Here is a 17,919-nt window from a genome sequence, read left to right on the forward strand (position 1 = left end):
AATCAGTCAGAGCATGAGAAATTATGTGGAGCCCAAGGAACTGCTAAGGTGATTTAAAAAATGATGATTTAAATTTTCATTACGTTTATATTCATCCACAGGTTTGCCCCGTCTTAGCTTCACAAACTTTTCCCAGCTACAGTCTCAGATGTTTCTTTTCCTCAAATTCCAGCCTCTTGCAGGTTCCCAAATAATTTTTTCTCCTCATCTGCGTGATCTATTATCAAAAATCTTGCTCTATTTCAGGGAAAGAATAGTTTTATTTTTGGAGGTGGTCCTACAAAAAGAAAGGGCCATGAAGCAGTGCGTTAGACTGCTTGATAGGCTTTAGTGGTTGGTGACTGATCCAGAGTTAGTTTCAGTGTTCGAATTTCAGTTCGAGTGCATGGATTCGAAAAGGTCAGCAGGCTAACTTGTAGTTAAGACAAATGGCATGCCAGCCTTTATTAAGAACAGGTTGGAGTTTAGAGAGATTTGTCCCAGTGGTACTGGATGTTGGTGCAACCTCACCTGGCGTACTGTGCAGAGTCTGATCCACTCTCCTATGAAAGGTTATCGTAGCATTGAAGGTAGTCCAAAGGAGATCCACCAGCTAATCCCTGGGCTGAGAGGGTCAAGAAAGGGTACTCAGTTTGAGACTCTTATTTCAGGGAGTTTAGAAGCATGAGGAGTGATCTTATCTGTGCATACAAGGGGCTCCAAGAATTTGACAGGGAAGATGTTGAAATGTTTTCACTTGTGGCAGAGGAACAAACAAGAAAACATTGTTAAAAGGCAAGGAAATTTCTTTCTCTCTAGAATTTTATGTCCTGAGGTTTGTGGGGGCCAGAGCATTAGATGTATTTAAGGAGGAAATAGTGAACGGTGGGACAGACCGGAGAGGCCTGGTGACCTACGCCACCTCTATTTTCTTGTGCTCATCTTTTTAGTGGAGAAAATTAGATCCACCACTGGATCAGTTGTGCATCTGGATTCAGATTGGGAGCAATTACCATGGTCTCGCTGCACAGGATCGAGCCCAGGCCACTGCCAGATGACCTGTGCAACTCAAACTGCCCCACAGGTCTCTGTTAAGCGAGTCACATGCAGTGCTAGATGCTAGCTGTACACCTTGGAGATACAAACCCTTTGTCACATTACTCTCACGATCAAAATTCTCCCGCCCTGTCCCCAGGACTGGCTCCATGTTAGCTGCCTTCTTGAGGCAGCGCCTCACATGGATGTCTTCAATAGATGGAGGTTGGTTGCCATGATAGATTTGGCTACATTTTCCAGTTTATGCAGCCTTCTCTATTCCTAGTCACTAGTGTCCAAATCAGACCATGATCCTACCAGCCTGAACATTTTCTACAGTTTATCTGTAAACATTCGATAGAGTGTAAACATTCGATAACCTGGCAAATCTCCTCAGAATTCTTCAGATTCTTGTATTGTCATGTAACATTACACAAAATTGCATTTACTCTGCCACAAGGCAAAGATTAACCATCTGCAAAAATCAGCCAGCACCCCTCACAGTCAGAGCAAGAGAAGCAAGTCCCTTCAGAGTTACTGAATGTCCATGGATTGGCCTCCAGCACTCCCGTTGCCTCCACGGTTAATCAGCTTTCAGTTCAAACCGTCAGCAACCCGAGATCCAGATCCAAACCTCCAAACATGATGAGGAAGCCTCCAGTGCCCAAAGCCACTCAGGAGCCTCTCCCGCCCTCAGCATGCCCTTGCATCCCAGTTCCATTACCTGGTACCCCTTCAGCCAGTCTCCAGCAGTCTGGAGGCTGGTGTGAGTACTTGACTGCAAGACGCAAGCAGCCCGCAGTCTGCTGTGGATTCCTCACCTCGAGTCGCCGACAGCCCACTGCCTGTATGCTCTTCAGCTGCAGAGTCCATCACAGGTCCACCACTGTCGTCACCATCCTCTCGGGCCATCTTCCCTGTTCTGCTTCTCAGAAGGGTGGGGGTGGGGCCGTTCTCCCCAGTTTCTGGTATCTTGTGCCAGTCCTCTGCTTCCCCAGAGTCTGCAACCCCTCAAGGCCACTGCAAGGATAGGCGCCACAATCCTGGGCCGGGTCCCTGTAGTCACAGGATTTTAAAAAACCGTCGGCTCCTCTAATAGGTCATTTAAATCAGTAGTAGGACTGTGGAGACAACAATGTGCCTTGTTCGTGGTGACCTCAGTATGCTGGCTCAAGGTCAACCATTATGTGGATTCCCAAGAACTTGAAGGCATCCTCATCCTATCAACAAAACAGGAGTGTGGTCCCTCAGTCTCCCCTTCCTAAAGTCCACAATAAGCCTCTTGATATTGGTGATATTGAGAGCAAGATTGTTGTTGTGGCACCACCCAACTAGAGTCTTGATCTCCATGCAACCTTCCGTCTCATCATCTCCCATTATTCAGCCAACAACAGTTGTGTTATCAGTGAAACTACAGATTGAACTGGAGCTGAACTTGGCTATGCAATCGTGAGTATCCAGGGGACCAAGCAAGCAGTGTTGATGGTTGGTCAGTGAAGAGAAGGTAATGATGCCGATCTGCACTGATTGGAGTCTGCTGATGTGGAAATCAAGGAGCCAGTAGCAGAGGGTTGGACAGAGCCCAAGGCCCTTCAAGATGAGTACACATTTTCCTGCTACGATGGTGTTAGACGCCATGCTGCAGTCATTGAACAAAGGCTTGACATAAATGTTCCTGTGGTCCAGATGATCTAATGCAGAGTGGCGGGCCAGTGCGATGGCATCCACCTGTTCCGACAACAGGCAAAGTGAAGTAGGTCCAGGACCTTCCTAATTTGCTCTCTATCCTGGCATTAATTTCAAGAGGAATGAATCCAAGAGATGGTGAGGCTTTATGAAACCTCACTTAAGAGTATTGTGAGCAGTTTTCAGCTCCTCATTTAAAGGGTGTGCAGATGTTGGAGAGGGTAGAATGAAGGATCACAAGGATGATTCTAGGAATGAAAGGGTAATCACATGAGGAGCGATTGACAGCTCTTGGCCTGTACACGTTGGAATTTAGGAGAATGAGGGCAGAATCTCATCGCAACATTTCAAATGTTGGAAGGCATGCACAGTGTAGATATAGAAAGGTTGTTTCCCATGGCGGGGGTCTAGGACAAACGGGCACAATTTCAGGATTGAAGGGTGTCCATTCAGAACAGAGATGCGGAGGAATGTCTTAGGGTGGTGAATCTGTGAAATTTATTGCCACAGGCAGCTGTGGAAGCCAAGTCATTGGGCATATTTAAAGCAGAAATTGACAGGTTCTTGATGATACAGGGCATCAAAGGATATGGGTAGGCCAGGCAGTGGGGCTGAGTGGAAAAATGGATCAGCTCATGATTAAATGGCAGGGCAGACTTGATGGGCTGAACAGCCTATTTTTGCTCCTATGCCTTATGGTCAAAGTACCTTATCACTGTGGATGCAGGTACCACTAGCCAATAGTCATTGAGGCAAGTCACCTTGATCTTCTTTGGAACCGATATAATGAACACATGATGGGTATAAGTGTAATTTTTTTTTCAATATGTAGCTTAAATCTTTATCAACAACATGATGCAAATTAAAACAGTACAAGATTGTTATGAAGCTGGTTATTTTATTTATTTTCAAAGAATTAAAGAAAAATATGAAATTCCAAATAATACCATTTTTTTGTTATTGGATAATTTTGATCATACTTTAAGAATACCAAGACAATCACATTTTGAAATTTTGCTTATAGAAGGTGGTTTAAAAAAATTATTTCTGAAATGTATAAATTATTACAAAGTAAGATGCCTAAATTAGATATTCATAAATCAAGATTAAAATGGGGAAAACATTTGGGAATTAAACTTGATCAATATGCTTCGAGATCTATATGTAAGGATAGTTTGACTAAGATTATTAATGTTCGATATAGATTATAATTTTTTTTTATATCAATTGTATTTAACTCCTCAGAAATTAAAGAAATATAATTTAATTTCTTTAGATTTATGTTTCAGATGATTTAAAGAAGTAGGTTCTTTTTTTACATTCGACTTGGTTATGTGAAAAGGTTAAAAAATTTTTGGATATAACTTAAGGAATTTTTAGAAAAAGTTTTAAAGATTCAATTACCCATGGATCCAACATTATTTTATTAGGTAATGTTCAAATGTCGAGTTCGACTTTGAGGTTGACTAAATATCAAATTGCGTTTTTAAGGTTGGCAATGGCTGTGGCAACAAAATGTATCGCTATAACTTGGAAAAATTAGATTGATTTGGGATTGCATAGATGGCATTTGGAATCGAGGTTATGTATTCCTTTGGAGAAAATAACGTATAATTTACGAGATAATTATCTTTGTTTTTCTAAAGTGTGGAGCCCTTATTTGGATTATATGGGTTTGAAATGTTGTATTCCCTGGAGCTCGTCGTGGTGGAGTTGCTTTGATCCATGGCGATTTATTCTATTTTTGATTGTTTAAATCTCCTATTTCTTCCTTCTTTCTTTGGGGGATGGGTGGAGGGTGGGTTATGGGGGTTGGTGGGGGGGGGGGGTTCATTTGTATTGTATATTCAAAATTTTAAATAAAGTATTAAAAAAATGATGTGTCTCATCAGCTGAATGTGTCTCTTAACCACAACTTGTTGCCAACCCTAGTTATATATTTCTATTTCCACATTTATTTTTTTTAAACTTTATTTATTCATTCAAAAAAATATGACATATACAGCAATTAAACATGAACATTGTTTATATATATAAAAAGAGTAAAGAAAGAAAAAAAAATCCCCCCCCTCAGCCAACTCTTCTAAGAGGAGCCATAAAAAAGAAAGAATATTAAAGAAAAAGTTAAATATACATATTAAAATCTAATCAATATAAATTGAAATGTAAATATTCTGAGTATAACAGCCACTTATTAATAAAAAAATTTATAATTATATGTAATTTTTTCCATTATTAAACAATATTTCATCTCATTATGCCATCTATTAATATCAATCATATTTGTATCTTTCCATGTACTAACAATACATTTTTTTTGCTACAGATAAGGCTAAATATACAAAAGCAAGCTGAAATTTATCTAATCCCAAACCTTTCAGAGGTTGCAAACTACCCAATAAAAATACTGTTGGATCTAAAATTGGATTAAAAATGTCACAAAAACTAATAGTTCTCCATCGTTAAGCTGCTCCAAACAAACACTGATGTCGGATGACAACTTACCTGCAAAACCAAAAGAGGTTTTGTGGGCAAGACCAGGAATCTCTGGTCAACCAGAAGCACCTTCCATTTGGCCTTTGTCTAAATGACCTGTAGTTTACACTGAAAGATTCGATCGCACATTTTAAAGACTATGGTTCTTTAAAGTCAAATTTCATTGAACTTTGAAAAGTCCAGCCCAGGATCAGGCCCTTCAGTCCTTAGGTCTGTGCTGAACACGATGCCGAATCAAATACTGCTGCTTGCATCTGACAGATAGCCCTCGGTCACCTTCACATTTATGTGTCTCATTTTTCAGAAAAGTGTGACTGGCAGACCTTCTGTCACATTTTCAGCTTTATCAGTATTATTTCATGCAGCATTCATGATTACACTGTGCCTTAGCAGTTCCGGAGATTTTGGGTTGGACCATGAGAGGAGCTGTGCCCCTGCCTTCAAAGTTGCCCTGACTGTTGGAAATCCTCTTTGGAACACAGCTAAATAAAACCTTTCTATTGAGTAAAGAAGCTTCTTTGTGGATGAATAAATAAAGTCTCACCTTGAGGCTGAAGTAACGATCCTTCTCTCTGGAGAGATGCATAATTTAGGAAAGGTGGAATTGCAAGGATCAGAAGAAGATACTTTAAAAATGAGATGAGACGAGAACAGATTCTCAACGGTGAGAACGAATCTGCGTGAGTTTCCGTGGGGCAAACTTGTGGTGCATTGCTTTTCTGGAAGAGGAACAGAACAGTCATCAAAAGGATGGCATAAGATTTGAAAACACCATTATCATTTCTATTTCAGAAGTCAGATAGAAGTACAAGCTATCTCACGTTGACCTGTGGAGAGGCTGAGGCCATCAAGATCACAAAGTTAGCCAGGGGTTTAATCGCGGAATCCTATCACCTAAGGGAATGACTATATTTCAGGGATCAATTTTGCATGAAGAGTTTTGTATCCTTGCTGAGGTGGCACATCTGATGGAGCTACCGCTTCTCAACTCCAATTACTTGGGTTCAATCACAACTTCCAGCGCTGTTGTGACAGAGCATATAGAAACATTTTTGGGAGATAAATTGGGAAAGGTTAGAGAAGGTTACATACAAACACTCTAAAACAGATCTTATTTGAAATGCCGATGGAGACTTCACAAGTCGATGTTAATTGGACTGATGTTGTGGAATAGTGGTTTCTCGCACCTTTTTGAAGAATGCTCAGAGAGGTCACTGGTGGTTTCTTGTTAACCCAAAAACAACAAATTAAAGAGCAGACTGGTGTCCTATTGTCTATAGAAGACTTGCTGTTATAACAGGGACATGTGGTTTTGCAAGCAGAGAGAGTCAAACAGGCTGTCTCAGTCTCAGAGTGTGGCAGAGAGAGGGACAGCAGTGTCAAGCAGCATAAGTTGCTGGAATTGAAACAGAAGCCCCAGAGTGGAAGATGGTCTAGTCACAGTCCTTGTGGTTCATGCAAAAGGAGAGGACTGGCAGTCTAATGTTTCACTTGGAATAATAGAAACAAAAAGGAACTCTGTGGTGACCTGAATGAAAGAGGTTATCATCTGGAGAACCCTGACGGGGCAAGTTTTGTCAGCAAGACACTGAGGTGACTGATGGAAGTACCTCAGTTGTGGATGTCCTGGAACAACACATCTCTCTCAGAAAACCAACAAGAACCTTCCTGAGCGGTAACCATTTATCTTTCGAGCACCAAAGCCTGGTGAACTTCAGAAATGTTAAATTTTGTGCATAGTATAAGAATTGCCTGCAACCAGTGAACTTGGAGGAATGAGAAGTGAGATTGGACTGTGAACCAAAGAACTTTTCTGAACTTATATACACGTTCCACACACATGTGCGCCTAGAATTAGAAGGGGGTTAAGTTAGGTTAAGTAAGTTAATAGTGATAAGTTAAAGTGTGATTCTGTTTTCATGTTTAAAGATAATTAAAAACAACTTTTGTTCAAGTAACCATTTGTCTTGGTGAATATCTATTGCTGCTGGGTTTTGGGGTCCTCTGGACTTGTAACACTGTCTTGCGAGGAGTTTGCTCTCTAAGGCTAATTGACTTGGAATATTGGGTAAGTAAAATGGGGTTTGTGCAAATTCATGCTGAATCATTGTGAACAAGGGGTTTCCATTTTGTACCATTTATGTATTGCCTTCAAATGACTCCAAGTCACAATTCATTAAACTGTCGATGAGTTTCCACTGCATTTTGTTTGTATTTTAACAATATTAAACATCGCGCATTTGAATGAAGAGCAACATGACATTCATCCACTTGCTGTTCATGGCATTTGCTGAAGAGAAAATATTGGCCAAGATGTTGGGACAATTCCCAGCTTTTTCTCCATAGAAGAATGAAGAATATTTTGTAGCCATCAAAATGGAGTAAAATTAGCTACAAAATAGCTACAATGCTTCCCTCAGGAGTGTTGTAGAACAGAGAGACCCAAGGACAGATGCACCTAGTTCCCAGAAAGTGGCGATGTATTTGAAGAAGCTGGTGATTTGTTTCATTGTTTTGGGCATGGAGGACAAGAGCATGTTGCGGACAGATATACAAGAAGTCGGTGAGACTGAGCTTAGTGAGCAGTTCTGGTCACAATACTACAGGAAGGAAGGGTGTGATTAAGCTAGAAAGAGTGCAGGATAAAGATGTTATGTTCTGAAGCAGAGGAAGCCAAGGATCACCTTTGAGGTTTTTCAAATAATGGGGAACATAGATAGCAGTCTTTCCCCCACCACCACTGCACCCCTCCCCACAAGATAGGGAAGTCTTAAATGAGAAGGTTTAGATCTAGGGTGAGAGGTGAAAGTCAAGAAGGAGATCTGAGGGCATAACCGAGGCTGGATACATGGAATGAGCTACCAGAAGAGCTCAAGACAGGTACAATTAAAAATTTGCCAAGACATTTGGACAGGTATTTGGATTGGAAAGGTTCAGAGGGATATGGGCCGAATGCAGCAAGCAGGGCCAGCTCAGGCACGCAATTTGGTTGGCATGGACAAGTTGGGCTGAAGGGCCTGCTTCCTATTGCATAACTCTTAAAGCGACTACTTGCACTCCAACTGCACCAGGGGGTAGCAACACAAACCAGGGGCAGGGGCATGAGGGGAGAGGATCTGAATGGAGTGTGGGGATGAAAATTGAAACAATGTGAAGTCCAACTCAGTTGATCGTATGGGCTCCTACAACGTCTTGCTAAGGTTGTCTGTGTTCTGCAGAACTTCACATATTTTGTTCAGCAGCTTAGATACCTCCTTTGGGCTCCAGCAGCAGCCTATGACTTAACAGTAGAAAGAGCCTTCAAGTCTGCCCCACCATGATCTCCTACCATAGAAGCGCTCACCAGTACAATTCTCTCAAGCTCAAGAAATCTCATCGTCAACTTCCACCTCAACCTCAGATTCACTTGGTCCATCTCTAGTTGATCTCTCTCACTCCATCTCGGGAGCCAAAATATTGATAGACTTCTACAAACCCACAAACTCCCACAGCTAACTTGATTTCATCTCCACACACATACCGTAAATATTCGTGTATAATGCATTCATGTATAATGCGACCCTCCCCTCCCATTTTTGAGGGGAAAAAAATTCTCCCCCATGTATAATACGACCCCACCTCCCCTCATCTGCCTGAGTCATGTTGCAGTCTCTCCGGCCACTCACCCAGCCGCTCGAGTCGCACTGCTGCTCGCCCACCTGGCTGCCCGAGTCACGCTGCTGCCCGCCAGCCCGGCCGCCTGAGTCGCGATGCCGTTTGCCCACCCACCCGAGTCACGCTGGTGTCTACCGCTCGCCTACAGAATTTTTTTTTAAATTTTACTCTTGAGTATAATGCAACCCCCCCCCCCCTATTTTTGAGGGGAAAAAAATTTGCATTATACTTGAATATTTACAGTAATCCCTTGCAAAGATTGCATTTTTTTTTCAATTCCACCATTTCCATTGCATCTTCCACCAGGACATGTCTTCCATGCTAGATCATCAGAGATGTCATCCTTCTTCAAACAATGTGGCTTCCCCTCTACCATCATCAACTCGGCCCTTACCTGCTTATTCTCCATTACATATGCATCTGCCATGGTACCTTCCCCCCCTCACGCCCCACCCCCACAAGGACAAGATTTCCCCTTGTCCTCACCAACCACCCCAACGTCCTCTGCCATTATTGCCATCTACTATGTGGTCTCACCACCAGACACATCTTCCTGTCTCCTCCCTGTGGTGCAACCACTGAATTGTATGTATGAGCTGGCCTGACTCCTGAACCTGTGACTCCTCCCTCCCAGAAATTCCTATAAAGGCTGTAACACCCATACTCCTCCCTCAGAATCTGCCTTGGAACCGGGCCAGCAACATGTGAGATGTGTTGATGTCTTAAGGCAATTAAAGCCTATGAATCATGACTCTCTGTCTAATGTGGTTGATTGAATGTGCTACAATTTAATCACCTTAAATTTTTGGGTCATGGAGAAGGCAATAGGGGCGGATAAACTGGACACGGACCCAAAAGATCCAGCGGCCTCAGTCAAATTCGAACAATGGCTGCACTGCCTCAACGCCTTCATGAAATGCAATGACATGCAGAGTGAGGAAGACGAATTCTTCGCTCAGGTCAGCCACTGAGTCTTCCGAATGATAAAAGATTGCCCTACTTACTCAGCCACAATAGAGATCCTGCAGAAACAGCATTGATCCCCGACGAACATCATCTATGCCAGATTCCTTCTGGCAGTCGTAGACAAGCACCCGGTGAGTCAGTCGATGAGTACATGTAGGTTCTGGGGGAGCTGGGGACGAGCCTGCGACTGCAGAGAAGTCTCTGCTGCTGCCCACTTAGAAGGCCTGATACATGATGCATGTGTGGCTGGAATCAAGTATGATCACATCAGAGAGAGATTCCTGGAAAAGGGCGATTGAAGCCTACAAGAAGTAGTCAATTTGGCTCAAGCGCTTGAGACAGCGCAGATGAAATCAAAGGTCTTCTCGGGGAACACGTCCGCCACTTGGGGAGCATGGCCGCCACTTGGGGAACTCGGGCGCCGCCATCTTGGGAGACAAGGTCCCAAGTCACCGCCATCGAGCACCCGAAGTGTTACTTCTGCGGACACACGAAGCATCCCCGAAAGAACTGCCCAGCCCGAAATGCTACATGCTCCGCCTGCGGGAAGAAGGGACACTAAAGGAAGGTATATAGGTCCCAACCCCACTCCAGCAGCACCACATGCAGCCAGCAGCCTCCACCATCTTGGACCGTGCCATTTCTGGCTTCACCTCCGGTGTCACTTTGTCGTGGGAAATGGCTCGGCTGGACCATGTGGGCGGAAAACCGGGACACCATCACTTCTGGTGGCGAGGAGCAGCACTGCGCACACGGCATAGGGGCAGTCATTTTGGCAGGCGTCCCCAAACCAACTCTACAGCAGCGACTCAGATAGCTACCAAACATCGCCTTCGATTACCCTGGATCAGGACAACCCACATCAACTGGCCAGGGCCATGATGAACATTGAGTTAAACGGTCACGTCACAAACAGTTTATTTGATACAGGGAGCACGGAGAGCTTCATTCATCCGGGCACTGTGCAGGGCCACTCCCTCGTGGTTACCCCGGAAAAGTGTAAAGTCTCCTTGGGCTCCAAATCCCATTCGGCTGAGATCCACGGCAGCTGCACCTTGACAATGATTGTGCAGGGCACAGAGTATAAGAACTTTAAACTCCTTATCATGCCATAGCTCTGCGCACCAGTCATACTGGGACTGGACTTTCAGGGCCAGCTAGAGTGTCCAAATGAAGTTTGACGGCCCACACCTTCCCTTCATGGTTCGCAACTGCAAATTCTTTTTGTTTTGTATATTTTATTATCCAGAATATAGCATACAAACAAGTTAAAAATACAAATACTCAAAATTTTCTCCACTAATTCCCTCCCTCCCGCCCCTATATCTACCCCAAAAGAAAAAGAGCAGAAAAGAAAGGAGTCAACATCTACATATAACTGTCAAATCATGGGCATGGAGGATGCCATCTCCATCCGGGGAGAGAAAAAACATTTCTCCTATATTTCTAAACCGTATATTTCATATACGGACTCCACAGCTTAACAAAATAGGAATAATTATTACGTAAATTATGTTATCTTTTCCAGTGGAATACAGGATCTCATCTCCATATACTATCTTTAAATACTCAAATCAATTTCATTCTTCCAGGTAATGGCTATACATTTTCTCGCCACTGCTAATGCTAATCGAATAAATGCAATTTGAAACTTCTCTAATTTTAACCCCAAACTCAATGTCGTTATATCCAAACAAAAATAGTAAAGGGTCAAGTGAAAGCTTGAATTTAAATAAACCCTCCAAAAATTCCATAATCCTACACCAAAAAGGTTTCACCTTCTCACAAAGCCATACTGAATGTAAAAAAGAACCAATCTCTTTACCACATCGAAAACACAAATCAGAAGAACTAAATTCATATTTCTTTAACCTCTCAGGGGTTAAATAAAGCTGGTGAAGAAAGTTATAATGAACTAGTCTATATCTCACATTTATTAGTTTAGTCATACTATCTTCACACATAGTCATCCAATCATCCTGAAATATTGGAATAGACAAGTTTTCCTCCCATTTAATTCTCGTTTTATACACATCTGGTTTACTAATTTGATGTTGAAACAAAGCATACATTTCTGAAATTAATCCTTTTTTACCCCCATCAATAAGTAAAGTTTCAAATTTAGTTCACCTAGGTAACCTTATTATCTAACAACAAAGCTCAAACTTGGTAATATGCAAACAACATATTCGGCATAATTCCAAATGTTTCTTTAAGTCTATGAAATGAAAAAAAAACCCAGCTTTTCATAACAATCTTCTATCAACTTAATACCTTTCTGTTCCCATGATTTCAAATATTGATTATTCATTGAAAAAGAAAACAATTTATTTTGGTACAACGAAGACCTAGCTGAAATTTTACCTTTAGTTCCAACAATTTAATTTCTATTATACCATATCTCCATTAAATGTTTTAACACAGGTAAATTATAATTTTGCAAAAGTTGAGGATTCCACATAAAGAAATTGATCTATTCTTTGTTCAGAATTCTGAGCCATCTCAATTTTAGCTCATATTGAAGGTTGATCTATATCAAACATCCTATTAATAAATTTTAACTGCGCAGCTTCATAATAATTTTGAAAATATGGTATCTATAATCCTCCTAAAGAATATTTCCAAGTCAGTTTACCTTACCAATTTACCTTTCCCCAAAAGCAATCGTACTAAGGCATTTAAATCTTTAAAAAACTTTTTTGGGATTTTACACGGAATTGATTGAAACAAATACTGTATGCGAGGAAAAATATTCATTTTAATACAATTTACACATCCTATCAAAGTTATTGGCAAATCTTTCCATCTATTTAAATCGTATTTAATTTTACTCAATAAGGGTAAATAATTTAACCAATATAAATGTTTATAATCAACATCAACAACTATTTCCAGGTATTTAATCTTGTCAGACCACTGAAATTGTGTCTTCTGCTTACAGACTGAATAATCTTCCTTTGCTAAAGGTATTACCTCATTTTTTTCCCAATTAACTTTGTCACCTGACATCCTACCATACTGCTCTAACTGCGCTTGAAGTTGTAATGGAAGATTTAAACCATGTTTCTTACTTTTGCAGCCTTTGCTTCTGCAAGGCTGAGAACCTGGTTATTTTTTACTTTTGCAGTTTTTGCTTCTGCAAGGCTGAGAACCTGCTTGTTTTTTAGAATCAGCAGACATAATCTAATTTACACCATGAGGCCCAGGATGCATATTTAGTAGACATACCTAAATTTCACCATGGGCCCAGGATGCAGTTGAATCAGAAGACGTTATCTAATTTACACTATGGGGCCCAGGGATGCATATGAATCAGTAGACATTATCCAACTTCCACCATGAGGCCCAGAGAAGCAGTTGTCTTTTGTTGGTCGTAGACTGTCAGGAGACCTTGAAGATAATTAAATCATTTGTTCAAAGAGATAAGATCTGAAGTAAACAACTTTTGGGTAATATAAGCCATGGATCCACTGCTGAAGTTTGAGACTCTCCAAGAGGTGGCAACATCTCTCAGCAAGAAGAACTTCAAGAGTCCAACTAACGTCCCAGTCGAGGGAGGTGGAGAAGCTACTACCAGCGCCCTGACAACCTACTACAATTGTGCAGTCGTTGCCTTGCTTCGGCAGTTGGGACCAGTCCAGGCGTTGATAAGTATAATTGGGAAGGGCTTGCATATTGAAGTGCGAATTCAGCTTTAGATTTAGCAATAAAGCCTTGTATAAACTGAACTGCTCTGGTGTGTATGTGTCTATTTTCTTTCGGTAGCTCAAACACTGTGACCAATCTAAAACAAACAAAATGAGAGATATAAGTTTACCCAAGATGGAAGGTATCCCAAAGATTGCACAGGGTATGTTAGGTATATCAAAATATCATCTGCAAATAAGTTAATTTTATATTTGTCTGTATTTACTTTAATACCATTAGATTACCGTCTTGTCTGATCATTTGTGCCAATGGTTCTCTTACCAATGCAAAGAAGGCTGATGACAGAGGACATCCCTGCCTAGTTGATCTAGATAATGTAAACAAAGGTGATATTTGTCCATTTGTCACCACCCTGCCTGATGGATTATATATATATATATATATATAAGGCCTTCACCGAACCAGTAAAGAATGGTCCCAATTTAAATTTTTCTCTTACTTCAAATAAAAACTCACTCCATTCTATCAAAAGCCTTCTCAGCATCTAAAGCCACTATCATAGGTTGATCAGGTTGCTCACGAGAAATATTAATCAAAGAAATCAACTTAACAAAGTTATCCGCTGAGTATCGATTCTTAATAAACCCAGCCTGGTCTATGTGATTCAGCTCTGGCAAATATTTAGCTAACGTATTAGCTAAAACATTATACACTATCTTATAATCCACATTTAATAAGGAAATTGGTCTATATGACCCTACTTTTAATGGATCTCTATTTTTCTTTGGAATTACTGTAATCAATGCTTAGAAAAAGAATCCAGAAAGAAACCAGTCTCAATGGCCTGCTTCAAAACTTCCATTAATACAGGAAATAGGTCATAAAATTCTTTATAAAATTCCGAAGTAAAGCTATCTTCACCTGGGGATTTCCCTCCGGGCATTGCTTGCAATGCTTCTTTAATTTCCATATCAGTTAAAAAAAGTGTCTAACTCTTTTGCCTCTTAATCCTTTAACAATGATAAATCCAGATTAGACAAAAATGCATTAATTCTATCATTATCTTCCATAATTTCAGAAGTATACAATTCTTCATAAAATAAACAAAATTCATAATTAATCTCCTGAGGTTTATTAGTTATCAAACCTCTTCTGATAGCATTTATAGTCTTAGAAGCCTATTATGTCTTCAATTGCCATGCTAACACTTTATGGGTATATTCACCCAGCTCATAGTAGCATTGTTTAGTTCTTTGCAACAACTTCTCATATTTGTATGTTTGTAAAGTATTATACCTCAACTTTAACTTAGTCAATTGAGCCTTTTCACCTTCCATTATATCTCATTGAACTTCTTTTTCCAATTTGTCTATCTCTTTCTCCAAGTCTTGACTCTCTGCCAGATACTGTTTTTAAATTTTAGCCATATAACTAATAAATTGTCCCCTCAAATACACTTTTGAGGCATCCCATAAAATGAATTTACATCGCACTGATCCTTCATTTATTTTCAAAAAGGTTTTTATATGTTCCCGGATGTATTTAATAAATTCAGGTCGCTTCAACAAAAACATATTAAATCTCCAAAAATATGTAGTTTCAACTCTTTCCGAACCAGTGCAAGAAATTAATAGCAAAAAATCAGACAAAATCCTACTTTTATATTCTGCTTGAGTAAATCTACCTTGCAATTGTGCTGATACTAAAAATAGATCAATTCTTGAATAAGATTCATGTCTGGCCGAATAAAAAGAAAAGTCTTTCTGTCGGGTTTAACCTCCTCCAAATCTCTATCAAATTCAAATCCTTCAGTACCGTCAACAACTGTTTAGCCATCTTTGTTTTACCCAGAGTTTATAAAGGATCCAAACAACAATTAAAGTCGCCACACACCAAGATATTGTCATAGGCCTGATTTATATTTAAAAAAAATATTGACACCTCTTGCTTTAGAATTGAAAGACGACGCTATCTGTCCACCAACAGGAACATATACTTCCTGAATATCACTGACGAATACTCCCATTTCCTCTTCGCCATCCCCTGCCCCAACATGACCACACCACAGTCATAAAGGCACTGCATAGCAGATTTGCTTTGTTTGGATACCCCTGCTATATCCATAGCGACAGGGTGTCCTCATTTATGAGTGAGGAGCTGTGCCAGTACCTGCTGACCAAGGGCATACCACAAGCAGGACCATGGGTTAGGGGGAATGGCCAGATAGAGAGGGAGAATGCCACTGACTGGAAAGCAATCCTCCTAGCCCTCAGATTGAAAGGCTTACCCATCTCCCGGTGGCAAGATGTCCTCCACGCCACCAGGTCCCTTCTCTGGACTGCTACTAATGCAACACTGCATGAAAGGCTCTTTTCCTTCCCCAGGAAGTCGGCGTCAGGAACCACACTGCCGTCCTGGCTGATGACCACTGGGCCTGTACTGCTCTGGAGGCATATCAAATACCACAACACAGACCTTTTGGTCGATAAGATCCACCTTCTCCACGCTAACCCCCAATACGCTTACGTGGAGTACCAGGAAGGGCAGCAGGATACGTTTTCTATCTGAGACCTGGCGCATGCAGGCAATCCCTCGACCAACCAATCAACATCCCCTTACTCCTGACCAGCTGGCTCCCTAATTGTGCCTGACACAGCACCCCAATCCCAGACTGAGCAACCCCACGGCCCTACTAATCCCCCTCAGCCACTGGAGACACCACCTGTCACCTGGGAACCAGCAACTCAACCACAGCAAACCTTTTGACGGTCGCAGCAACAAACGAGACTATTGGTCAGGTTGAACTCGCAATGAACCTTGAATCACTTCACCCCGTTTGACTTTGTTTCAAAATTAAAAGGGTGAATGTGGTGTAACCACTGTATTCTATGTGCTGTATGGGCTGGCCCGCCCCCTGAACCTGTGACTCCTCCCTCCCAGAAATCCCTATAAAGGCTGTTACACCCAAACTCCTCCGTCAGTACCTGCCTTGGAACTGGGCTAGCAATGGCCTGACGTGAGATGTGTTAATCACAACTCTCTGTCTAATATGGTTGATTGATAGCGCGACACTCCCTTCTTCGCCGGCTGCAGGGACCACTTCCTCTGTGACTCCCTCGTCCCCTCCTCCCTTCCCACCAATCACCCCCCTTGGCATCTACCCCTGTGACCACAGGAGGTGCTCCACTTGCCCCCACACCTCTTCCCTCACCTCCTTCTAAGTGAAGCACACTTGGATATCTGCAGGGTTCATCTACTGCATCTTTTGATCCTGTTGTGGTCTCCTCTGCATTGGAGAGACTGGACGCAGATGGGGAGATCGCTTCGCTGAGCACCTTGGCTCGGTCCGCTGCAATAGCCCAGTGGCCACCCATTTCAATTCCCCGCCGTCACCAATATGTCCGTCCATGCACTGCCAGACTGAGACCACCAGTAAATTGGAAGAACAACACCTCATATTCCATCTGGGCACCCTCCAACAAGTTTCCATGACCACCCCCTCCCCTTCTTCTTTCCCCCAAACACCTTTCCTCAAGCTCTCTCTCCCCCCAGCTCTGCTTCCACAGAGTGAAACCGCCCCCCAAGACAATTCCCACCGTTCCACTCTCCTGTGTCCCATCCTCATCCAATCAGCACCATCCACTCTTCCCTACCCCCTTCCCTAGACAATTCTCACTGTTCCGCTCTCCTGTGTCCCATCCTTATCTGATCAGCACCCCTTGTACTTCCACCCACCCACCCCCACCTTTTCTTTTGATGCAGTCGCCTGCCAGCTTTTGAGGAAGGGCTTAGTCCTAAAGTATCAGTCACGTATCTTTCCCTCAAGCTTCCCAAGAGACTCCAAAGACTTCGCCACCCTCTCCCCATCTGAGCCCTGCCGTGAGAGTGATCATGGTTGCAAGGCGACTAGCAATGGCCTGACCGTTTGACGATACTTGGCCGGCACCTGGGGCGGACAAAGAGGCGCACGGGCTGCTGGATCTGGCATGGAAAGACAGCCTCACGGCCTGCCTCATGCCGCTGCTTGCAACAACTTTAAAGTAAAGAAGCTTTTCCTTCATCCATGTGTTGTCTGAAGAGCTCACAGGAATCCAAGATGGAACATGTCCCAACTTGCTGCCCTCTCCTCAATCAAAAGCCTCCCCTTCCTTTAAACGTCAATCACTTGTCAGAATTGGCATCCTTTCCAGAGCTTTAGCAAAATGTGAGCAACTAAGTCTAGAGACACTGCTGTCAGTCTCCTCCATGGGGCAACTTTTGGCGCGGAACTGAAATGCTTTCTTTATACCCCACTGTTAGATAATTCTTGCAAAGAAACCCTCCTGGGGGAAAGTGACCTGACGGGATCCAAATCCAGGCTCAACTACTGCAGAGTGAGTGCAACCTCGGTGATTATTTTCTAACCCGAGCTGCTAGAAGCAGCGCGGCCCAGGACCTGGATCCAACGACGGCGCG

General features: G+C 42.3%; 1 protein-coding gene across 1 annotated transcript in view; it reads right to left on the minus strand.

The window, feature by feature from the left end:
• LOC138755074 (uncharacterized) overlaps positions 1-17,919 on the minus strand; it is a 150,907-nt gene that overhangs the window by 131,512 nt on the left and 1,476 nt on the right. The window contains exon 2 of the mRNA XM_069920288.1: positions 5,741-5,915. Within this exon, the coding sequence (XP_069776389.1) occupies positions 5,741-5,915 (175 nt within the window). The remainder of the gene's footprint in view (positions 1-5,740; positions 5,916-17,919) is intronic.

The sequence above is a fragment of the Narcine bancroftii genome, chromosome 2 (genome assembly GCF_036971445.1).
Source record: "Narcine bancroftii isolate sNarBan1 chromosome 2, sNarBan1.hap1, whole genome shotgun sequence".
Lineage (NCBI taxonomy): Eukaryota > Metazoa > Chordata > Chondrichthyes > Torpediniformes > Narcinidae > Narcine > Narcine bancroftii.